The sequence below is a fragment of the Chrysochloris asiatica genome, unplaced genomic scaffold (genome assembly GCF_000296735.1).
Source record: "Chrysochloris asiatica unplaced genomic scaffold, ChrAsi1.0 scaffold00054, whole genome shotgun sequence".
NCBI classification, from domain to species: domain Eukaryota; kingdom Metazoa; phylum Chordata; class Mammalia; order Afrosoricida; family Chrysochloridae; genus Chrysochloris; species Chrysochloris asiatica.
The window spans coordinates 2,814,994-2,840,897 of NW_006408572.1; the positions used below are offsets into that span (position 1 = coordinate 2,814,994).

The 25,904-nt window shown below is 42.5% G+C and overlaps 1 protein-coding gene across 1 annotated transcript in view; it reads right to left on the bottom strand.

The window, feature by feature from the left end:
* SMG6 (SMG6 nonsense mediated mRNA decay factor) overlaps positions 1-25,904 on the bottom strand; it is a 286,565-nt gene that overhangs the window by 117,994 nt on the left and 142,667 nt on the right. Inside the window, exons 12-13 of the mRNA XM_006863239.1 lie at positions 24,392-24,560; positions 9,426-9,627 (exon numbers count right to left, since the gene is read on the bottom strand). Of these exons, the coding sequence (XP_006863301.1) occupies positions 9,426-9,627; positions 24,392-24,560 (371 nt within the window). The remainder of the gene's footprint in view (positions 1-9,425; positions 9,628-24,391; positions 24,561-25,904) is intronic.

Genomic DNA, 25,904 nt, shown 5'->3' on the forward strand with positions numbered 1-25,904 from the left:
AACAGGAAAATGCCACTCATCTTTCATAAATCATAAAGAATTGCTACCAAGTGGACAGAGTATAGCTAGAGATATGTAATTGAGAGTTGATTTACAGCTTCTCTGCCTAACAAGCCACATTATCTTTTCTGTAAAGTTTCATTTTGTTAGATGTTAGTATATAAATATGCAATTGATTTTTATTATTGTTGTTGGTGCCATCAAGTCAGTTCAGACTCATAGTGACCCTACGTACAAAAGAATGGAACACTGCCCATTCCTGCTCCATCTTCACAATTATTGTTATGCTTGAGCCCACTGCTGTTGCCACTGTGTCAATCCATATCCTTGGGGTCTTTCTCTCTTTTGCGGAACCTCCACTTTACCAAGCATGATGTCCTTTTACAGGAACTGGTCCACCTTGATAACATGTCTAAAGTATGAGACATGAAGTCTCACCATCCTGGCTTCTAAGGAGCATTCTTGGCTGTACTTCTTCCACCACAGCTTTGTTTGTTCTTCTGGCAGTCCATGGTGTTTTAATATTCTTTACCCCATTCACTTCACCATGGCCAACTCTACTTTGAGGAAGGAGCACTTCCCCATTCATATTGTGAGTGCCTTGCAACTTGAAGATCTCATCTTCAGGCACTAAACCTGACAAAATCCTGATGCTATTCAACATGTTTTCATCTTCCAGTATACTATATCTGACAGTATTCCACTGCTATTTATGAGGTCTTCAGTGGTAAAACATTCAGAAGTAGTCTGTCTCTCCTTTTTCCTAGTCTGTCTTAGTTTGGAAACTCTGCTGAAAGTTTCCCACCATGGGTAACCCCACTGTTATTTCAAATGCCAATGGCACAGCAACATGCCAACCATCACAGTGTGACAAACTGACAGATGAGCGGTGGCGAGTTTGTACACTGTTTTTGTACACTGTTTTTATAACCAGCCTTTACTATTTTATATCCAGCCTTGATATTACATCTTTACTAAATTCACCCATAAGTCTTATAAGCTATCCTTATTTTCTTTGGGATTTCTAAGTGGACATTCCAAAAAGCTCAAACCAAACCAAAACTGCCATTAAGTTAGTTCTGACTCACAGTGATCCTGTAGGATAGAATCAGAATTGACTCAATGGCAATGGTTTGGTTTGAACTTTTTGATATGTCTACTTACAAATCCCAAAGAAAATAATGATAGATTATTAGACTTAAGGGACAAAGTAGAACTGATCCTTTGGGTTTCAGAGACTCTAAATCTTTATGGGAGCAAACAGCCTCATCTTTCTTCCATGGAGCAGTTGGTAGATTTTAATAGCTGATCTTTTAGTTAGCAAATCAGTGCTTATCCCACAGCACCACCAGAATAAGTTATCTGCAAATGAAGACAGCTTTATTTTTTCTTTCCAATCCTTTTAAAAATACTTTTTATTTCATTTTTTGCCTCCGTGTACTGGCTAAAATCTTTAACACAAGTTGAATGTAATGGGTGACTATGATAGCCCATGTCTCATTTTACTTCTTGACCTGACTGGTTGTTTATGAACATTCCCTTTGTGCTAAATCTCTCTGTGCATTTTTAAGTATGTGGCATATTTCACAAGACAAGCAAACTCAGAAGTAAACAATGAAGAGCTTGGCAAAATTTTCTATTTTGGAAGGATGTATTAGCTTTTTATTTCTGCTGTAACATATTACCACAAATTTAATGACTTAAATCAATATAATTTATTATCTTACAGTTCTGGAGGTCAAAAGTCTTAAAATCAAGTGCTGGAAGGGTTTGCTATTATAAGTTTCCTGTATTGTATCCCTTGGCTTGTGAACCCTTCCTCCATCTTCAAGGTCAGCAGCATAGCATCTCCAAATCTCTCTGTCTGACCTCTGGTTCATTATTATATCTCCTTTTGGTGACTTTGATGCTTCTTCCTCCCTATAAGTACCGAAGCAGTTACACTAAACCGACATGAGTAATCCAGGATAATCGTCTCATTTCAAATTCTTCAACCATATCTGCTAAGTCCCTTCAACAGATTTTGGGATTAGGATGTGGACATCTTTGCGAAATCATTATTCTACCTACCCAAAAAAGTGGGATATATCATGAGACAGATGCAGAATACCACTCAGGAGGTTTTTCACTTTAAGGGGCTCTTATGCAGCAGATTTGCCTAATGTAATGTGTCAAATAATTTGATTTCTTGATTGCTGCTTCCATGAGCATTGATTGTGGATCCAAGAAGAATAAAATCTTTGAAAACTGCAATCTTTTCTCCATTTATCATGATGTCATTTATTTGTCTAGTTATAAGGATTTTTTGTTTTCTTTACATAGAAGTGCAGTGCCATACTAAAGGCGTTAATCAATAAATCACAAGTAACATCTTCCTGGCAGTCTTTGCTATCAGCCAAGATTTGTCTCTCAAAATGTAATCATTTCCACTCTATTGCTTTTATCCTAATCTGTACTATTTTTATCTTTACTTCTGAATATTTTCAATAGCAACTTGTTTTATCACCTCTTGCTCATTCTATACTAGGTTTTTGCAAAAGAATACAAAAGCTATATTGCGGTTTGAGAAAGAATAACAAAGGCTCCCCTTTTCTTCAATAGTCACAATATATCCTAGACTATTAAAAGTTCTAAGAAGTCTTTCAATAATGAGTTCTGCTTAATATTGCTTTACATAGCTTTATCCTTAGTTATATAACCATGAAACTCTTTTTCAACTAGGAATTAACAATTTACAAAACTAAGAGTTCCATACACAGCAAAATATATGAAAGCCAGAACCTGTGCAAAATGGAAAAGGAAAACTAGAATATTTTCCACTCATAGAGAGCGACAGAGGTGGTAAGACTACACTTTGTTTCAAAGATGGAAAACATGCAAGAGCTAGAAAAGCAAGACAGTCCAGTTGAGTTCTTCTGACTCTCCAGGTTTTACTGTAACATGTTGGGGAAAGTGATCTCTAAACAACTTGGGGTTTAGCAAGTGCTAACACCCTTCCAGAGCAGTTGAAATTTTGTTTATAACTTTTGACTCCCCCAAACTTAACAACCGCCTATTTTTGACTAGAGGCCTTATCAATAATACAAACAGTTGATTAACACATACGGAGTCCTAGTGTGGTGCTGTGGGATAAAGCACTGGACTGCAAGGTCAGTTTGAACCACAAGGTTTGCAGTTCAAACTCACCAGTTGCTCCTTGGAACGCTATGAGTTGGAACCAACTTGAAGGCACTTAAAACAAGAACAAGAACAAGGTATCAGATTCTGTAACGACATCAAAGCTGCATTTTCAATACAAGGTAGAAAGGTATTTGCAAAAAGAACAAGTTTTGTGCATGCTGCTGTAATTGTAGCCATGGCTTCACAAATTCCCCGCCCCCCTTTTTTCTTTTTTTAAACAATGGTCTTTATGCTGGATTCATTTATATTAAAATGGTGGGTAATCATAGCTGCAGACCTTAATCTATGGTACATTATTAAGCAATTCAAGTTTTTCTTGTAATGTCATGTTTCTCTGCTTCTTGGGAGCACTCCCAGCATCCCTAGTAGCACTCTGTATGGGCCTTATGGTGTTATTAAAGGTTTACAGTACAGCACTAAACACAATGAAAAATATTGCAAGAACCGTGCAAGATCACTTTTTACTGTGATATGCAATATACAGGAGAGATGAACTGCATGTGGGAATGATTAGAGTCACATGGTATTTTTTTTAAAAGTCTGCATAAAAGTAGGCCTGTGCAGTTCAAGCCTGTGTTGTTCAAGGGTCAACTGTACAACTATATGCTAATACGAAATCAGTGCTCCTAAAGCAATGCCTTCATAAGGATACTACAATCAGCAATTTCAAGAGTGCCTCAATACTTATAGGTTCACATGAACTAATGTTGCTACTCTCATCTTTATATATGTCAACCTAGCATGTTTATCTTATGCCTGAATCTCTCATGTTCTGTGGACAAGACAATATAATAGAGACATGCTCAGAAAGTAGCTATTGAATGAGCATCAAGGCTGACCAATGTTATTCATTAGTAATGAAATTGCTCATGTTGCTATTTACAAGTCCAGTCCAGTCCCTAAGTTATTTTATATTTCTTACTAGTGAATACTAGAAACTAGAAGATACATCTATTTCTCCCCAAGATTTCTAAAGGTCAGGAGTTTCTAAAGAGTCTTTCTGATGTTGTTGTTATTAAGTGCTGTCGAGTCCATTCCGACCAACAGCGACCCTGCATAGGGTTTCCAAGGAGCAGATGGTGAACCTGAACCACCGACCTTGCTGTTCAAACAGCTTTGCAGTCTGGCACATTAATGATGTATCATATTAATTTTCTCTAGGTCACTCAGGGAGTTGACCCTAAGAGCTTATTGTCACTCTTTACTCTTCTCTTGAGCCTCAGTTCCTTTTTTTAAAAAAAATAAAAATAAAATAAAGGTACACATGTACTTTGGACATGTCATCTGGAAGGACCAATCCCCGAAAACAGGATTCAGTGTAAAAGAGGAAGACCCTCAACAAAGTGAACTGACACAGGGTATGTATATAACAGGCTCAAATGTAGCAATACTTGTAAGGATAGTACCGAACTGGGCAGTGTTTTCTTCTGTTATACATAGGGTCGCTATGAGTCAAGACCAACTCGATGGCACCTAACAACAACATCATCTACATGGAAGGCTTATTGTGATGACTTAAGGAAATACACTATGAAAATACTTAGTCAAAGAGTGATATATGGTAGATATTTAAGATGTTATTTTTCCTACTACAGAGAATAGTTAAGCGGAGTAAAAGGAAAAGGAAGGTAGGTTATATTTTATATTGGGTAGTCAGGAAAGATCTCACTTAATATGTAACATTTAGAAGGGAAGGTGAAAGCCACACAGCAATCTGGGGCAGAACATTTTAAGGCAAGAGAGAGGCGTAAATGCTAAATTACTTCAGGAATAATAAGGAAGCCAATGTGACTGGAGCATACTAGGTAGGAAGAAAGCAGTAGGAGCTGAGGTCAGAGAGTTAGGGAGGTAAAGGTGGGGTAGATCATGATGGGTATTGTAAGCTATTGTAAAAACTTTGGCTTTTATTCTGAGTGAGATAAACAGTCAACAGAAGATTTTGAACACAAAGCTGACATGATCTTGTGGAGATATTTGTTGGGTGCCAATGAGTTCCCATGTGAGAGAGTAAAACTGTCCCATAGAGTTTTCTAGGCTGTAATCTTTACAGAAGTACACTGTCAGATCTATTTTCCCATGGAGCTACTGAGTGTGCTTGAACTACCAATCTTTTTGATTAGCAGCTAAGTACATAACCAGTGCACCACCAAGACTCCTGGTATCTTATTGGTTTTAAAAGATCATGTTAGTTGCTATGTTGAAAACAGACTGGAGGGTAGGGAATGAAGATAACATTTTAATGGCAGTGGTAAGAAGTAGTTATATTTGCATGTATTGTTGTTAAGTGCCACTGAGTTGGTTCTGACCCATAGCAACCTAGCATAGGGCTTCCAAGAAGCAACTGGCGATTTTGAACTGTTAACCTTGTGGTTCTAGCTGACCTTGTGGTCCTGCACTTATCCTACGGAGCCACACCAGGACTCCATATATGCATGCACATAGTTTGAAGGTAAAGAAGGCATGAATTACTAATCGATTCAATATGGGAATATAAGAAAAAGGGAGTGAAGGATAATCCCAAGAATTCTGATGTGAGCAACTCAAATGTCAAAGTTGCCATTTACAGAAATGGAAAAGGCTAAAGGAAGAACAGGGTTAGGAGAGGTATTCAAGAATTTTCTATTTAGACGGACTATATCTGAGATGGAGACCTGGTGTGGCACTGGGGGTTAATGAACTGGACTTCAAAGTCTGTTTGAACTATAAGGTTCAAAGGTCAGCAATTCAAGCTTACCAGCAGCTCTTCAGAAACCCTATACAGGGTCGCTATGAGTCAGAATCGACTCGATGACAACAACAAACAACAATGTTTGAGGCAGTTATTTTTCAGCCCTTGAAGCATGGAAACCTACTTAGTCTCAATGCCTGTGAACCATCATTGGGGACCAAGAGTATTGACTGCTGGCTTTGTGTTCTTCTCCAGCCAGATCATAAACTTAGTACCTGACACTAAAGATAGGGAAGCTGATGAGAAGATGGGGTTAGGGAGGTCAGAAGCTGGTTAGGACTTTTTCTCTGTCCTGCAATAAAAGATAGCTAACTGAAGCCAACTTCCCAAAGAATCCTCAGGAGTAAAGCCATCTTGAGATCACAGAAAAACAATACTAGGATTCCTTGCCTCAAGCCATGTCATCTAGTTTCTCTTTTAATGCAACATCTTCTACAAATCTAATAAGCCTTGCATACTACAATTACTATCTTCTCCTTCTAAGACTGAAATAAGACTAAACTCAAGTTTTTGTTGGAAAAGATGCATTAGAAAGATGCAAATCAAGCAACAAAGAGATATAGTATCACTCCAGCATTAACAAAAAAGTTTAAAAAACAAACAAACAAAAAAACAACCCACCAGAAAACAGCAAATGCTGGCAAGGATGTAGAGAAACTGAAGTCTCATACATTGCTGGTAGGATTGTAAAATGGTATAATCACCATGGCAAAGAGTAAGACACTCTATCTATCTATCTCTCTATCTCTCTATCTCTCTATCTCTCTATCTATCCATCCCCGAACAAAAAGATGGAAACAACTTAAATGCCCATCACCAAATGATACACACACACAGCGGAATATTATACAATGTTAAAGTACAACGATGAATCTACGAAAAACCCCCTTATCAGGAAGATACTGGAGGGCATTATGCTGAGTAAAATTAGTCACAAAAGGACAAATTATCTGTGAAATCACTGTTATAAAAAAGTCAAGAAACGGTTTTCACACAAAAATAAACATTTTTTGATGGCTACCAGAAGGGAGAAGAAGGAATGGTAGGTAAATCACTAACTAGAGGTTTATAATGTATTAACTTGGGTGAAGAGGAAAGCAATATACAATAAGGGGGAAGGTCAGCAAAACATGTTCAAAGCAAAGGAAGACACTGGAAGAAGTACAAGAGTTTAAGGCAACAGAGGTTAATATATAGAACCCTTCATAACAGTAATAACAATATTCTATGAGTATACACATAGATAAACACGTAAGCTGAACAGGTGTGGGAAGGAGAATGGGATTGTATACATAAATATATACAAAGGAGCTCCAAAGAATTTGTGGAAAAATAGAATTAAAAAATAATGGAATTTTTCCACAAACTTTTTGAAGCTCTCTGCATAGGTTTGAGTATTTCTACATATGTTTTTACAAATACTAAGGATAAATCCATGAATATATCGTGGGGTAGGGAGTAGGGTATAAAGTTATGAAACCTTCTTAGTCATAACCAAATACCTTGAGGTCTCTCCTTGTCTGGAGAAAAGAAAAGTGAGGAAATCAAAGATATATGGAATCAACTCATCCAAAGGACTAAAAGACCTCAGCCTCCACACGACCAGAGACCAGAAGAATTCGATGGTGCCTGGCTATCACTATTACAAACTGCTCAGGTGGAGAGCTCTGGATAGTGTGGGAAAAATATGTGCAACGAAATCCAAAATCATAAAAAAAAAAAAATAGACCAGGCTTGCTGGTCATAGAGAGACTGGTAGAATCATGGAGACTATGGTCTTTAGTCACCCTTCAGGCCTGGATCTGAACTCACCCTTGTGGCTCAATTTTCAGCTGAACAATACACAGGTCTATAAAGTGAATAATAACATCAAGGAGGTATACACTTTTAAAACAATCAACCGATCAAATTGCAGCTTTTGTCCAAGGACAAAGTTCAGAAGGCAAGAAGCATTAGGAAAGGAGAAAGAATGGAAACCGGAAACACAGGATAGAAGTAGCATGAATTATGTTACATCATGGGGGTTGCAAATCATTGCCATGAAACAAATGTGCATAAATTACTGAATGAAAAACTGTTTTCATAAATCCTCACCCAATTCACAATAAAAATATTTTTTAAATGATAAGTGAAAAACACAAGATTATAAACAGCACGTATAGCATGACCTCCATTTTTGTTAGAAAAATTAATAACGTATATATGTATACTAAAATCTAAATATGATTAGAAAAATAAGTGAGGTTACCTCTGGGTGTTGTTGTTAAGTGGCGTCGAGTTGGATTCTGACCAATAGCAACCCTGTATAGGGTTTCCAAGGAGCAGCTGGTGAACTTGAACCATAGGCCTCCCAGTTCAAGTGGACTTTGTATTCCAGCGCCTTAACCAACAGCGCCACACCAGGACTCCTACCTCTGGGTAGTGAGATTATAAATAAATTTTTCTTTTTTTTTGTATTTTGCAAATTTTTCTACAATGAACATATTCTCTTTTATACTAAGAACAAATTTTAATAATTTTACATTCAATATAAAATCTGACATATTTGCAGTTCATGTTTGGAATTTAGCTTTTACTATCTTGACTTTTATTTTTAAACAAAAAGCAAAAACATTTACCTGTGTTCCTAGTATAATTCATCTAAGTCGAAAGACTTCCTCCAGAGAACCCATCTGTGGGACTTCTCCCCACAGACCTCTCTCCCTGTGGGTATGTGATGCTAACAATTCTAGAAAGAAGTCAGCCACAGGGTACTCCACCCTCAGCACAGGGACTGTCTCTTAGGGGTCTGTGGGAACCATGATTTCCCCAGTCTGCTAAATGCTGTTAGGATGGGAAATGTGAAGCAGAACGGACTGTCCTACTCCCCACCTGGATTAAGACCCAACTGCTAAGCAGAAACTAAGAGCTCCATAGTCCCCACCAGGGCAACAGAGTATGAACTTTGTTTTCTATAAATAGACAGACAAAAAAAATTCAGGTTAAAACACAGTCCTGAGAAAGGAAAATAGAAAGCAGGCAGCGGGGAATGCTTCATATTCCTAAAAGCTTTTTTGTAAGTTAACACATGGTGTCTGCTTCTCTCTAGTCACCTATTTATCACTCTCCTCCTTAGAGAAGGGAAAAAGCCCTGGCTGTTTTCCTAGTGCAGAGTTTTGTGGCTGGGGGAAGGAGGATAGGGGGAGGAAGGAGGGTGCTTTAAGCATGATGCAAACCATTTGGAGCTGAGTGAGAGCACTGCCAACACAAGCTGCACTATTTAAACAAGTGAGGAAATGATCGTATATACAACATGCCAGCGAGCACACACACACACCAAAGGAAGTCGAGAGGACTTTTTTTTTTTTTCAGGACACAGAACTGGATGTCAGCGGCTAAAAGGTCGATATTTTCCCTTAACACCCTTCTCAATGACTTAATCATGTTCCGTTTGCACAGAAAACTTCCCAAGAATAAAAAAAGTCTGGAGAATTAAGAGGAGGGGTGAACAGAGCGGGATGTTTGGCCTGGGGCTGACCTTATCCGAGGTTTTCTCCACGTAGCAGGGGTCCTGAGGGGCAGCCAGCAAGGGGACAAAGCCCGAGAGAAGCCGATCTTCTTCCAGGGTAAGAAGGGTGAGGTCATCATCCGGGTCCTTGTACAGTGGCACCTCAGACTGATTCACAGCAGTCAGTATGTTACAGAAATCAGCCAGTGTCGACCACACATCCACAGCAACCCTGTGAGAAATGAGATAAGAAAAGAAAAGCAGCTCTAGAGTGAGCACTCAGTGTTGTTTAGAGCTGGCATCCACCAGGAAATATTACCAAAAAAAGCTAAGATCTAAAATTTTGCCCATGGCAGCAACCTGGTATATTGTTATGTCCATCTACACAAAGTTTAAATTAATAAGAGGAAATTTTAAAATCCTCGCCAGAAAGGAAAAATAATTTAGAGAACCAGTTGCCTAATGCAGGCCCTGTCACCTTTCCAGACAGTGTGCCTAGGACACTTACTCTAATGCTCTAGACACCCAGTGCCTGAGGCAGCTCTCAGAATTCCCCCACTCCTGTGCAGCCAAGTATATGCCACACAGACATCAAAAATCTGCCAATCTCTTCCTCTCCAGAGCTGCGACAGAGCATTCCATCACACTGCAGAGTCATGTGTTTTTCCCCAAACAATGATTCCGAAACTCTTCCCTATATACAAGAAGAAAAATAACAGCCTTCCCCCCGCAACCCCCCAAATCTCAATCCTGGTCTACCAAAATCCTCCCCAGAAAGGTAAAGCCCTTCCTGTCTTTCAGCAAATGAACCAGTATCATGTTGTGGCCATTCAATTTCCTCTCCTCTCCCTCATTGTGGAATGGTCAGAATACAGGGTGACCAACTGTTCTGGTTTGCCTGGGACTGTCCCAGTTTTAACACCAACAGTCCCACATCCCTACAAAATGCTTTGTTGATGGTAAGTGCCCTTGAGTCAGTTTCAACCCACAGCGACACTGTATAGGGCTTCCTAGGAGCAACTAGTGAACTTGAGCTGCCAACCTTACAATTCAAACCAACTTTGCAGTCCAGTGCATTAACCCACAGTGCCACATCGGGACTCCTCTTGGGCAAACTGGGATGATTGGTCAACCTGAATGTTTTTATCAATCACCAGGCACTGTTTGTACCAGAGTAAAAATCTTGAAAACACAAAGGTGGCCTCTCCTTAGCTCAAACTCAATGGTTATTCTATTTAGTGCCGTTGAGTTGGTTCTGACTCATAGCAACCCTGTATAAGGTTTCAGAGAAGGAGCTGGTGGGTTTAAGCCGCCGACCCTGTGGTTAGCAGTATAGTGATTATCCCACAGAGGCACACCAGGACTCCATGGTAGACTTATAAAGTGTGAGTTTACTTTTTTCTGTCACTATCATGTGTCAAAAATCTGCTGTGGTTCAGATCTCAGTTTTGGTGAGTGTTACAGCTCCACATAGCTTTCTTTTTGTCTGCCTATCGCATAGCTCAAATAATCAAACTGCGGTCAGATACACATCCTAACAAGTCTTAGGTTTTTTTCTTCAGAGGACCACCTAATCAAGGAGTCTGGAACAGGTGGCAGTACTCTATGAATACTAAGTTCTACTCCAAAAGGAGTCAGATGCATAGGATAATTACAAATAAAAGTTTCACAATTAAGTTCAGGAGGTGGAATGTCAAGCATCAAAAATTGCTGTAAGAATGAGACACATCCTGGGTCTCTCCAGGAGAGTTACTGTGCATGAGTGCTATCTGCAAAGGAGGGGCTTCAGACCTAACCAATTTATTTCTCCTAAAGACAAGGGTACCATGAAGATGACATTCAAACACATGCCACTGAACATGATGCTGTGGAAGACAGTAGGGTAGAGGTATGGGAACTCCCTGACTGGCTCCAGGTGGAAGGAGGCTGCACTGGTTTATTTACTGTAATCACTGCTCTAGGAAAAGGCAATAAAATGAAACATCTTGTTTTCAAGAGTGTCCTGGGAACCAGGCGGAACACAGCCTCATTAATCACACAACGGCACATAATCAACACACGTGTACTGCAGAAGTCACTGGCCTCACAGGCTCTGCTCAGGAAAAAGAATATGTTTGGGAAGAAACACCGGAGGGACAAGAGTTTTCTAAAGCCACTCTACATAGACACCAACAACCAGTCTCATTCACAAAGCTCCATCTTTTGGCTCAGCCGTGTTTGGCTGTCAGAAATGTTTAAATATGGAAAAAAATAAACAGTTGCAACACGTTTTTGTGCAGAGATTTGCCTGAGCTCCTTTGTGATGTAATGGGAAACGCTGCATTCAGGCTACCAGCTGTAGAATAAACAGAACTTCGAGGGTTAAAAGGAACTGAACTTTCCACGACCCCATCTGCAGAGAAGAAAATAATAAGAGGAATGATGCACTGCCCCACAGCTCTGATAGTTTATCCTCCGGTCCCGGCTGCAGAGACAAGCACCGGATGTGATAGGGCTGCTCAGGGCCGCCTCCGAGGTTAGCGCTGCCCATGGGAGACGCACAGGGAGGTTCTCCAGCTTCCCGCTTCCTCTCCCAGTGCCCTGTTGGCCACTTGAGCCCACTGCCTGAGTCTTATCCCATAGCACTGGTGAGCTCTGGTCAACAGGCACTGCTCTGCTGCAGAGCAGCAATTTGGAAAATAAACAGGAAAGACAACAGTGAGAAAGAAGAAGGTGAAAAGTCTCCCAGCTGAATTCCTGGCTTGGGGACCCTGGTTGGTGCTGCGCACGTCAAGGATGCTGAAGAACATGGGGTGGAGGGGTGGGGTAGTGTGTGGAGGGGGAGTGAGGGGTGGTGTGGGCAGAGTGTTTCCAACAAGGAGAGGAGGCAGAAAATTACCCACGAATGCCACAGTGGGAGGCCCCATATCCCTCTCTCATCCTCTCACCTCTACCATCTTGGATCCAAGATGAAGAAATATGTGGTACCATGTGGTTCTCATTACTATTCTCTTCTGTCCCCTAAGGCTCTGATAAACTAAAAGTGATTCCTCATAGAGACTGCTGGCCACAAGAGGAGACCTCTGTCCACATCTGCCTTTTACCCATTACCACCCACCTTATGCCAAAACAACTGCAATAAAACTGAGAGGAATGGGACTTCCTACTCCAATTTTGGTCTGTAAGACAGCAGTAAGTACTAACAGACATAAGAAGTACCCTGGATTCCCAGATCGGAAATACAAAGTGGTCCAAGGGCTACTTGGTGGTCCCTGACAGGTTAATAAAATGGTCAATGAAAAGGTCATCTCTGCCCTGTTACATTCCCAAGGTTCTTATATTTGAATTCTGATTCTGAGGAGCTGCTTTCTTCTGGTATATGAGTGGGATTGCCCAAACTCAGTTTATATTTCATCGTCAGTTATCTTCTATCTCACTGAACACCAGATATAAACACAACCAAACAGGCAATTAATGGCCATAATAGTGACTCTCTATAGTGGATTGGGAATTGGGGGGCAGGTTTCAAGAAACTAGTAATAGCAGCAAGATGTACTTTGGAAAACTAGGTGAGACGCCTGAACTCAAAAGTTAAGATATCTTTAAAGAAGGTAAGGTCAGTTCTAGAACCCGGGCAACACCACCTCAGCTTACCCCAATCAAGTCCCTGGGTTGGGAGGTCAGTTCTCTGGGCGAACACAGGATTTCCTGTCTAAGTTGAGGGAAAAAGTTCAGCTTTTTCCTGCTTTAGTTCCTTATCCAACTAGGAGCACCTTACAACCTTCACCCCACAGCAGTGCTAAGGACTCAAGGTTGGTCTGGCCTTGAGGAGCTTTAAACAGCTCCCAATCTTCTGGAACTGCTTGGGAAATCACTCCCTAAAGGTTTTCAGACAACTCAACCACCTCTGGCTCTACCAAATGGACGCTCTACAGCAGGGATGGGGAACCTTTTTTGTCTGCCAAAATTTGTAACATCACTTGCGGGCCATACAAATTACCAACTTAAATTAGCCTGCTGTATATAGTGTTCAACATTTAACGATGGCTGGAATGTGGTTGCCTTTACAGGGCCAAACCAAATCATTTTGCGGGCCTTGTACAGTATGCGGGCCAGACGTTCTCCAATCCTGCTCTAGAGTAACTATGGCCTTTGACAAGTCCCTCTGGCTTGTTCTGGTCCCAACTCATATTTTGGGGAAGCTTCCAGAGCACACAAAATCGCACTAAAGTTAAGGTGACTCTTCATCAAGCACACAAAGCAGCCAGAGAATATGAAACTGTGTCCAATGAGTTCGTTTATGGCTCCCAGAATGGTGGCAAGGGAACCTCTCAGCAGCTGCAATGTGATTAGTGAGCAGGGATCAGCAGTTGCGGGTGACCCACTGGCCCAACCCCACAGAACACACCACACACCAGGAAAGCAGGCCCCTGGCTGGGGAAAGCAGATCCTAGCATGGGACAGCCCCCAGCAGTGGCTAGTTAGAGGTACATACTCAGAACCAAGGTTCACTTACTTACAGACATACATTCACTTACTCCACTAGGAAAGGAAAAAAATAAGAGTTAATTTACTTTTTATTGCCTTAGAATTCCAAGGTTTAATGTAGCTGTCAGTTTGAGTGCAGTGCAGCTGCTGGCCGATACAATGCAGCCCAGGCCAGTCCAGGTGACTGGGGAAACACATTTCACAGAAATGAACCAACACACACTCTTGGCTGGTTGTTTGGGGGATATTGACTTGGGGAATCAGATTAACCCTTCAGGTTGGGGTTAGTTCTGCAAACAGTATTAAAAAAAAAAAACAACAGCTCTGTCCAAGAAGCTGAGAAGTCTTGCTCTCAAGTGGGCCAGTGGGTTTCTGTTTCTAAAATTTGGAAGTTTTCTCATATAGGATGAAACTTAACTATACCCTGGCTCCTAAAGATTAAGGTGTGAGACATAGGAGGAATGTTATACCACAACAGTCCTTGCCTAGAACTCAGAAAGGATGGTAGAACTGTCAGTTTTATAGGGAATAGGTCAGGTAGGACTTTACTACAAGCTCCATCTGGGGTGCGGCTGAGGGAGGGAGACAGTTGGAAAGAATGGAGTGCTAAAGACTGACCAGAGCTCAGTCCATCTTCCTGGCAAGCCTAAGGAGGATGGAGCACTCACACACCCCTTCATATTTTTACTGGGGGAACAGGCTGACTGGTGATTAATATCAAGTACAATGACCCCATGTTACAAGCCTGCAGGGGCCTGTGGAGGTGGCCATTTCCTGTGTAATACCAGCTTGTTTAAACACTAACATTTCAAACTCCACAGCTGCAGAACAAACCCGGAAAGAGTTGAGTGAGAAGAAGCCCTGCATTGTGTTTCAGAGTTATGGAAGATCAGAGAAGTAGTACAGATGGGAAATGAGTTGGGTCTTTTGGTTCCTGGGGTGAGGAGATGTGGAAATATAGCCGAGATGGCACAGTAACTAGGCACAAAGAAACTGAAAAGAGAGAAGACCCATAGACTACAGACACAAAGGGAAAAAAGAAAAATGAGAGAAAATACTCTTAAGATATGCAATATCCTATTAAAAAAAAAAAAAAGTGTTCCCCTACAGCCCATCATTCTCCATATAGGGTTCAGTGGCCAATATAAGAACAATGTTGTCCTGGAAGACTTCCCACTCAACTGGAGAAAGCTGTAGGAGGTGAGCAGTTAAGAGCAGAAATGACCTAAAACCAACAAGTCAGTTATGAGTTAAAGAGCAGTATCTGAACTTAATAAGGTTTAGCAAGTGCCTTACAAAGTTAAGACATCATGCCAACCCTGTTTCGGTGAATTGAGAATCTGGTTTGGAAGTCCACCGTCTCAGTGGTATGTAGTCCAACAGGGCCTGGGATGTGGTGAGGATGAGAGGAAATCTATGCAGCTCCATCCATCTCTGAGATTTCGGAGCTACAAGCTATATCTTCTAAATACCACCATGACATAAAGAGAAGATAAAGGTGTCAGAGATCACTGACATGGGCAGGCTAGGAAGAATGCCATTCTCTGGGAATAAAAGTTGTTTATTGTGAGGCTTTCTGTCCCATAAAGATTTACAGCCTCAGAAACTGCAGGGTTTGCTATGAGTTGGATTCGACTCCACAGCACATAACCACCATCACCATTGTGTGACACCTCTTGAAGATGATCCTCCCCACCCCCGCCTAGTTCACACAAATAAATGACCTTGTGCTCTTGGGAAAGTGCCCAAACAGAAATCAATTATGCCCAATAGAATAAATTAAATTTTGCGAAGAAGCTCATTCACCCTGCACTATGCCAAGAACATAAACTTCAGCCAAACCTCTATGACCACCTTATTCCAGGATATAAGGACCAGAACACCTCTACTATGCCCTCCTCAACCTCCATGTAGGACAGGACTTAATTTGATTTCAACCTTCCCAAATTACACTCATCTGTCTAGTCTGGTCCCACCACCACTGTGTGTTAAACCCATCAGCACTGCGCGTATTTGGGAAAGAGCAGCCCCTAGGGAATCTCAACATCTCTACTGCATAAGCGGAGCCCTCAGTGGCCTCCCTGGTGCGGATTCTCACGGTTCCTGCCTCTCAAAACACGTCTTCTTAGTTTAGCACACTGGACCCAAATAACCTCAGCCCAGAGCTGGAAAGTACTCTCCCTGGGGGTCAGCTGCTGTACCCTGTTGGGGTCAGACTGGAATCTTTGGCCAACACCCCTTCCTCTCACAAGGAGTCCTGTAGGAGGGGTGGGGAGGGGACAGAGACTCTGCCGTGGGAGAGATCACGTGTGCCCCACACTTAGCACTTGGAGGAAGAGGAACCCCCTGGTGCCAGGCTGTAGTGCTGACGCCCCAACCCGGAGCCAGAGAGACTGGGTGGGGAGCCAGGGCAGCAAAGGGGCTTCCCACAGTCACCACTACTTCCTTTAGGGAAGTGCTGATGGACTATTACTTAGTTACCTCCTAAAATGTCCTTTTAGGAAGATGCATTAGTGTCCTTGAAGGGGTGCCATTTAAGGCTTCGGATTAGTTCCTATTTCAGAGCTGCTTTACAAGGGTGAGTAAACTAGTTGTTTTTTGGGTTTTTTTTTTAACTCAATAGTTTCTATCTTGTCTACAGGGTCAACCTTGCAGGTTCCCTGAAGAAATTAGCTTACTGCAAACTCCCTACATCAGCCTATATGACAGTAACTCAGAGGGCTCCCTATAGGTCTTTTCCAGCATAAACTTCAGACTATATAGACAAACCATGGAAAAGCAGCAAGTCCAAGAATTTCTGGAGTTTTTTTTTTTTTTTTTTTTTTTTTAAAGGGTACTTCAATCCAACAGTGTGATAAATGCATCCGAGCTACAATTAGGAAGATATATAGCATCAGAATGTGAAGGTCTGGGCAGCCTGGTGAAACGCGGGCTCTCCAGAGCCCCAGCTATGTTTCCCATTATGTAACCCTGGTCATGGGCAGACAGCCAGACTCCAAATGAAAAAGAGACTCTGGCTTGGCACTGGTTCTATTTTCCTATCCTCATTCGGGGTCAGCGCAGTGTCATACAGCTGCAGAGAAAGCTCTGGGGATTAAACCTGGGAAAGTCTCCAAGACCAGGACCTGGGTTCAAGTACCAGCTGAAAGCAATAAACCAACTGCCACAGCTGGGCTAGGTTTGGATGTTCTCAAAGTCCCCTGACTCTTTCACTTACTGAGAACTAGAGATCAAGATGAGGGAAGATTTGGCTTTAGGAGAGACTTTGAAATGAGGTAGGTTGTCCCACTGCCCTAGCCTCGCCAAAGGTCCTGAGATGCAAGGGGTCACTATGCTTAGGCTCACAGGAGCCTATTGCTCTGCTCCTCTCCAGCGCCTGACAGTTTAAGTTTTACACGTGTTCATTTGGTAAAGCGAGGAACAGCTGCCTCTCTTTCCTAACAAGAGGCCTGGTGCAGAAGAGAGCAGAAGCCTATGCCCTTCTTCCTTCAAGGAGATGGCCCCTCCAGACATTATGGTATGCTCTAAATGGACCAAAGCACTCTACAGTGTCTTTTTCAGTAGCCCAGACAGTTTTCCATACCCTGCTATGATCCTCTGTACCAAAGTCTCTTGGGATATAAAGCCATCCTATTCTAGCTCTTAATAGGCATAAATGATAGGTCAATTCACTCACATCAGACTCCAGCAATCATACCTATTAAAGGGCACTGTGTGGGAAAACATAAATGACAATGTAATCCTGCCCTTATCATTCTGCAGCACTGGAAGTGTTCTATGGTTATCATCATCTTAGCCGTTTCTAGGATAGGGGCCATATTTTATAGATATTAAGTAGCTAGGAGTCCTGGTGTGGCACTGTGGGATAACGCAATGGATCACAAAGTCAGTTTAAACCACAAGTGTGGCAGTTTAAACCCACCAACCACTACTCAAAAACCCTATACAGGGTCACTATGAGATGGAACCGACTAATAGCACTTTAACAAGTAGTTGTTATTTCCTAAGAAAAGCAAGCTTGACCAGAAAGAACATAAGCATGGGCAAAGAGATCCAAGGAAATAATGATGAACTTTGAAATTTCTCTACAAAGTGGAGGATGCTCTGCTATGATTCTCTAACTAAATAAGGAAAGACAGAGAATTAAGGGACCCAGATTAGTAAGGATCCAAATGTGTCTAAAAGAAAATTTAGGAAAGAGGTTTTCAGGAGGAAAACAAACTAAAATGTAAGATAACTGGTCACCTTCTCTTAGGACCAATGAGAAACCTGTCTGCAGAGAACCAATGCAGGTAAAGACCAATGAAAGCATGAAAAGGCATGACACCAAGTAGGCTAAGTGGAAATCATTTCCTTCCTGCTCCCTTGAGAGCCTTCTTAAAACTTTTCAAAATGAAGATCAGCAACAAGGACCTTAAGGTGTGAGTATGTGTGTGAGAAAGAGAGAGAGAAAGAGCAAGAGAGAGAGAGAGAGAGACAGAGAGGGATTAGTGCAGGAGTGAGGAAGCCCACAGCCTACAGTTTTGACTTTTACAGAATGATGAATATTTGGGAATATTATTCCTGGTGTGGCACTGTGGGTTAATGTGCCAGACTGCAAAGCCGTTTGAACTGCAAAGTTGGCAGTTCAAGCTCACCAGCTGCTCCTCGGAAACCCTATACAGGGTCACTATGGGTAGGAATTGACTCGATGGCACTTCACAACAACAACATTCCCTATAGTCTTAAAAAAAAAAAAGAAGACGACGTGACGTCATAGTATGAAAGATCAGTGGATGTGAGATGCAACTCTGAACCCACAGAACCACCATACCAGCTTCTCCAGCACAGTATTTACACAGTGACCACTACCAAGCTATATGAGAAATTGGAAAGGAGGGAAAATTCTTATTTCTTTTTTACAGTGCTTGAACCGTAAGGCTATGAAGTGGTACCAGCCCTCAAACAACCATGCCTTGTGGTCAGGCCCCAGGGCAGCCAAGTCACTCTATGCTTAAACTTGCATTCCAGAGACAACCAGCTGCTGGTCTTGAAGGGGAGAGGTAGAGACAGACAGTCAGAAGGGGACTCTACTCTCTACCACTCATCAACTTCCCTCTCCCAGACTAGATTCAAGAGAGCAGTAGTGTCCATGACTACAAGAACTTGTTAACTGGGCAATCAAATTCAGTATATTTTTTGGTCAGAATTACTCTTCCAGTGAAGAAAAGTCTGCAAAGACTAAATAAGCAAATTTGGTTCGAGTGTTCCAATCTCCTTTTCTTTCACCCCTGAGGCAAAGCCCAGGTGTATAGATGGCTATGCTAGGACCATATGCCCAGCTACGGATTGAACCCTTGACCAAAGATGGACAGCAGTTCACATAAGCCAGCAATGGGTCACTGGCTACAGCATCTGAGAGAAAATAGATACAGCACCTGACGAAAATGAGGCCCAGGACTTCCTCTGTGAGCTTTCCATTTCCATAGCCAAATAATAGCCAAAGGGAGCAAGAGAGGGAGGAGGGCTGAAGGGAAGGAGGCAGGCTGCATCACAGAGGCTGTGGACCATATCTAAAGGATCCGTGGTTGTGAGGTGTGGTGACTTAGGGAAAGCCCAAGCTTCAGGGACTGATGTTGTTGTTAGGTGCTTCCAACGAATGGCTGATGAATTTGAACTGCTGACCACGAGGTTCAAAGTGCATTACCCCACAGCACCATACCAGAACCCCCAGGGACAGATGGCCTACCTCTAAACTCTGAGAGGAAGGGAGAAGCACTCAGTAAGTCCTGTTCAGGCTCAGAGGCAGTGATATCAGATCCTTGGAGAACTAAGCCCTTGTCATTTTCTTTCCAAAATTGCAAATTGTCTAGTTCACATTATAGATTAATTGCCTGAAAAAGTTTGAGACTGTCTATGTTAACCCTTTGGTTTCCAACACTGTTGGCAAACAGCTGCTTCTGCGCCAGCAGAGCTGTCACAGTTCCTTTAGTGGTGCCCCAAGTGCCCAGCTCAAGGCTCCATTCTGGCTCACAGTGCCTTAGCCTGGAGTACATTCTGAAGCCTAGGAATAACAGAGAGAAATGTTCAATGCTGTTGAGTTAGAGCTGAGTCGGGTATGGGAAGGGTGAGCTTAACTGTCCAGGGTTGGGGGAGAAAGTTATGCATTGCTCCTTGGGGTGAGCAGTAAGGAAGAAATGTAAGGAAAGAATCAAACTATACAATCCACACAGAAAGATCAATAATTGCTGGCAAGAAATCTCGGCTGCAGCTTTCCCTCTGTGGCTCACCCATGAGTTCAGGAGACTCACGTGGCTGGCTCCCAGCCCAGAAAAAACCCCTCCCAGAAGTGCTGTTGGCAGTAGACTAGGTCTCCATACTCCATCCTTCAGTATTCCCTCCTCCCAGAGAAAAGTACTGGAGAAGAATAAGTAGATCTGGGTAGGTATGCTTACTCTGAAACACACACACACACACACACACACACACACACACACATCTATCACAGAGGCTAAAGGAGCTTTGAGTATACATTTGCAAGAGAACACATGCAGAGGACAGAGACAGAGAGAGACAAAAACTAGAAAGAGAAGGAGGGGTAGTGCAACACAGTCAACAGAAATAAACAGATGTCTACGTACATTAAAATACTACTGTGCAAACATACACAATAAAACTAACACAGATAGGAATGGGACACATGGGAAATCAAAGAGAGATCAGGAGCCAATGAACTTTTTGTGTATTGAGCTAGTACGACCGTTGGAGTGGAGTCCTGACAGAGTTCTCGTGGTGTGTCACTATAGGTTAAGCACTCGACCACAAAGTCGGCTTGAACCACGAGGTCGGCAGTTCAAACTCACCAGCCACTCCTTGGAAACCCTATACAGGGTCACTATGAGTTGGAACAAACTTGACAGCACTTTGTAACAGTGGAGTCCTGGTGTGGCATCGTAGGATAAGTACTGAAATGCAAACTGCAAGGTTGGCAGTTTAAACCTATCAAGCTGCTCCTCAGAAACCCTATGCAGGGTAACAATGAGTAGGAAATGACACAAAGGCACTTAACAGCAACACCAACAATAGCTAGTCACTATAACTCTCCCCAAATGACTGGGTAAAACGATGCAAATTAGGTACTTGAAGCCCACCAAGGGGTCTGGATATCTTGCTAATAATGTTAATAAGGTGCATGGCACCCTTGTGGGGTTGTTGCTGTTGTTAAATGCCATAGAGTTGGTTCTGACTTATAGGGTTTCCAAGGAGTGGGCTGGTGAGTCTGAACCATCAACCTGTGGTAAGCAGTCCAGGGATTATCCTATAGTACCACAACAGGACTTGCAGGGGTAGGACTATGCAAAAAAGGTATTTGGAACCTATGATGGTTGGGACTCTCAGCTTGGCTAGGGCAAGTATTATATGGCTGGCCTACATTTTGTTACCTGATGTAATTCTTTTCCATTGTGGACTATAAATCCAGACTTGTATGCATTATAAGGAGTCCTGGTGTAGCGCTGCAGGATAATGCACTAGAATACAACGTCAGTTTGAACCACAAGGCTGGCAGTTCAAATCAACTAGCTGCTCCTCAGAAACCCTAGACAGGGTTGCTATGAGTTGAACCTACTTGGCACTTAACAACAAAATGTATTAATAAACAGCATGAGGTTATGTTGGACTCCTGGTGTGATGCTGTAAGATCAGCACTGCACTGTGAACCACAAGGTTGGCAGTTCAAACCCACCAGCTGCTCCAGAGAAACCCTGTATAAGGTTGCTATTAATTAGAAAGAATGATTGGCACTTAACAACAAAAGGAGGTTATGTTAATGAAAAATTGTTGTCAGGTGCCATCGAGTCAGAACCCCATGCACAGCAGAACGAAACAATGTCCTATCCTGGGCCAACCTCACTACCACTGCCACACTTAATGAAAAATAGGTTATGTTTATGTTAACAAGGTAGGACTGCTGTTGTTGTTATGTGCCATTGAGTCGGTAGGGTTTCCGAGGAGCGACTGGTGAGCTTGAACCGCCAACCTTGCAGTTCAAATGGCTTTGCAGTCTGGCACATTAACCCATAGTGCCACACCAGGATTCAAGGTAGGATTAGGGTGGGATATACTCAAGTCATCACCCCTACTCAAGTGTCACACTTTTTTTTTCAATCTTACTAGAGATGAAAGGACAGAGAGGCAAGCACAGAGAGGGGACCAGACTACGACCAAAATGAGATGGAAGTGGACCTAGGGTCCACTGTACTGGGAATGTCCTATACCCAGGAGACAAGAGAGTTGTAACAGCAGATACAGTGAGAAGCAATAGTAGAGAAACAGTGGCAGCAGAACCAGGAGATTGGCAGGAGGCAGTGGAGAGGGCTTCCTGGATTACTGATGGAGAGACCTGAGTGGATCTTCAGGGAGGAGGAACATGACGGAGCTAGAAAGCTTTGTTAATACTTGCCCAAGTAGGGTAGAGATCAATTGGCCCTGGAGGTTTAGTCTTTCCTGATCTTGAATCATAACCTGTTAATTCTCTAATAAACCCCACAATTGTCTAGTCTGTGTGTGTGGAATTCAGCAGAGAAGCAAAGTGCTGTGGGAAAGATGATGGTGTCATATTTGGTAAAAAGGCTGCACAGCAGAGGCATGTCTGTCCTCCGCCTCATAGGAATCAGCCTTGATTCTTCCTCCCTCGCTCCCATTCTTAAAGCTCGATAGCAGTTTAGACCTTGTAGGCCACATGGTCTCTGTGACAACTATTCAAGTCTGCTGTTATTGTGTGAAAGCAGCCATAGACAAAATGCAAATAAATGTGCATGGCTGTGTTTCAGTAAAACTTCATGGACACTGAAATCTGAATTTCATTTCATTTCCATAATTCATAAAATATACTTCTTCTTTTGATTTTTTCCAAACATTTCAAAATACAAAAACTTCTAGCTTGTGACTACACAAAAACAGGCAGCAAGCCACAGTTGGTGGACCCTGACATAGACAAATGCACAGCAGAAGTAGACAATGAAGAAGCAGAATAACAGAGGCAGGCAGGCAGGGACAAGCTGAGACAGGCAGAGACAGGCAAGGTAGGAAGGCAATAAGTGACACAGGCAGGCACGGGCAGGCAGGCAGACTAAGGTCCACATACACAGAAATCTCCCTCACACAGACAAAACCCAGACACAGAGACAAAATCATAACCTGACATACACAGATGTAGTCATGGATAAACATGGACAGAGACACAGGCAACCTTGGACACAGACATTCAGAAACACTCTCACTGGACGCAGATACACACATGGACACAGATGTGGACAAACACTGACAAGATCTGACACAGACCCAAAAGCAGACACAGACAGATATGAGTAAAGACACACAGAGACATGGAGACACATACAAACAGGAAAACAAATCCCTAGTTGAGACACATAAAACCCTCAACAACCAAGGAAACGCAGAGGTACAGACAAACAAATGGCCATGAACAAAGATACAGATATGAACAATCACATGGACACACATGGATACAGCACACATGGAAACAGACACAAAGACAAGATACGGACAGACATACCAAATGGTCCCTAAACGGATGGACTCTCAGCAAAGACACAGCCAGACCCTTAGACACACTCACACAGACTCACAGACACACACACAGAATCAAACACATATAGAATTACACACAAATAGACACAAGAAATAGCCATACAGACACACCCAGGCAGACGCCTTGGAACAACACACCCCACACTGACAAATACCACACTGACACACAGACACAAGGGAGTAGTAAGTATGGTGAGGAGACAGGGAATGGGTGTTCTCCCACCCTACACACTACCATGTCGTGAGAGAAAGGCAAGGAGACAGAGGTGTAAGACAGCATAAGAAGCAGTGGTGATGGTGCTTATGTGCCGTGGAGTCCATTCCAACTCATAGCGACCCCGTACAGGATTTCCGAGGCTGTAGATCTTTATGGGAGCAGAAAGCCTCATCTTTTTCCCGAGAAGCAGGTGGTAGTTTTGAACTGCTGACCTTAAGGTTCGCAGCCTGATTCGTAACCACTACGCTACCACAGCTCCTTAAGAAGCAGTGAGGGAGCCTGAAAGATACATGGAGAAAAACTGAAAGGAAAAGAAAGCGGCAAAGACAGTCCACATACATATCAACAAGCACCCAGACTCAAGATGCAGCTGCAGAGAAGATATGAACAAGATAAAGTGAAAAAGAGAGTGAGAGCAAGGACACAGAACCAAACAGAGAACAAGCTATTGGGGGGCGGGGGTGGGGGGGTGGGTAAAAAAGAGTAAGATGGATTCTGAAAGAGGAATAGATGAGAAAAACAGGCAAAAATGTCCTAATATACAGGGGACAAGGAAGGTGCTCCAAGAGTAAAAAAAAATTTAAATGAAGAGGAACAGAAAAATAAGTGGGTTATTGATGTGAGAAACAAAGAACAGGACTGGATGGGAGCTTCAGAAGGGTGTGTACACAGGTGGGTGACGACAACGACCAGTAGTGTACTAAAGGAAGTGCTGACTTACTGTGACGGCAGATCCAGGGATGTGGGTGGAGGGTTCCAAGTGTCTGGATAGCCAAGCATCCAATCTGACCAGACTTTCACGCTGGGGAGCAGTTCCTTCAGGTCCGGGACGAAGGAAGACACCTTGATGTCATCTTGGTCATCCTTGTCCTCTGGAGAGGACAGATGAGCTGCAGAGGCAAAGGGTGAGAACTGGGCCTTGGTCTGCTGTGGCCCCCGAGTGAGGCCTGGGGCGCTGGGACGGCAGTAAGCACTTAAGGAAGAGAGACCAAGTCCACAGGAAAGCTGGGCCCAGAAGCGAAGGACAAGTGCCAGCACCTAAAAGGATTCTGAAAGGCAGGACAAAGAGAGAACCAGTGCACTAGGTTTGCCCCTGTAGACAACTGTGTCTGCTTAACCTGTGGCCTGGCTGACATCTCTACTCTGGCCTCCTGCCCACCCTTTTAGCGTTCTTTCAGCACAGTACCAAGATGGCCCCAGAGTTACTGGCAAAACTGCATAACCTGAATTTAATCATAAGGAAACACTGGACAAACCCAAATTGTGAGACATTCTACAAAATAAATGGTTTGCATAATTCAGATATGTCAAAGTCATGAAAAACTAAGATGAAGAAAACTCTTCCAAAGTAAAGGAGACTAGAGAGACACAACATCTAAATACAGTGTATAATCCTGAATTGTCTTAGACTAGGAAATCCTAAAAGAATTGGTAAAAATTTAATAAAGTCTACAGTTTCAATATTATTACTGTATCAGTATAGGTTTCCTGATTTTGATAACTATACTGTCATTATGTAAGAGACTGTTCTTGTTATCAGGCAAAACAGTCCAAGATTTAGGGGTCAAAGGGCTACAATGACTATAATTTACAACCATATGGTTCTGAAGAAAAATTATAATAACAAGAATAAAAGTTTATTCTTCTATTGATTACAGCAAATATGGTCAAATGTTAACAATTAGGGAATCCAGGTGAAGAGTATTTGAGAATTCCTTGTGTTACTCTTGCAATTTTTCTGTAACTTTGAAATTATTTTAAAATAACAAATCACACCCCCTTACCCTGCCCCAAAAAAGGTGGTGTGAGTCTAGAGGTGTCTGAAAAGTTGCTGTGGCAGGGGTAGGCAGCGGGGCGGGATAGGCCTCACTACTCACCAATACCGATCTAGAAGCTGAAAGAAGGGTGAGATCTTCAGTCCTACCTTACAGAGCTACAGTAATCAGGCTTAGAATTCTAAGGATATGGTATATTACCTCAACCCAAAGGTTAAAAATAGCTCCTGCTCTGGTCCAGTGAGTCTCCCAAGGTGGTTCATCTACAGTGGTTATCACTCACCAGGTACCATAGTCAGATGGGGTCAAATAAAATCCAAAATGTCAAAGATGAACAAAAAGGGAAAATAATTTTCCTGATTTTTAATAGTAGCAATGAAAACTTTAAGTACTAAAGAAGAAAAGATGGAGGAAACAGTTCCACAAGGAGAAAAAAGGGCCTTAGAGGTGATCAGACTA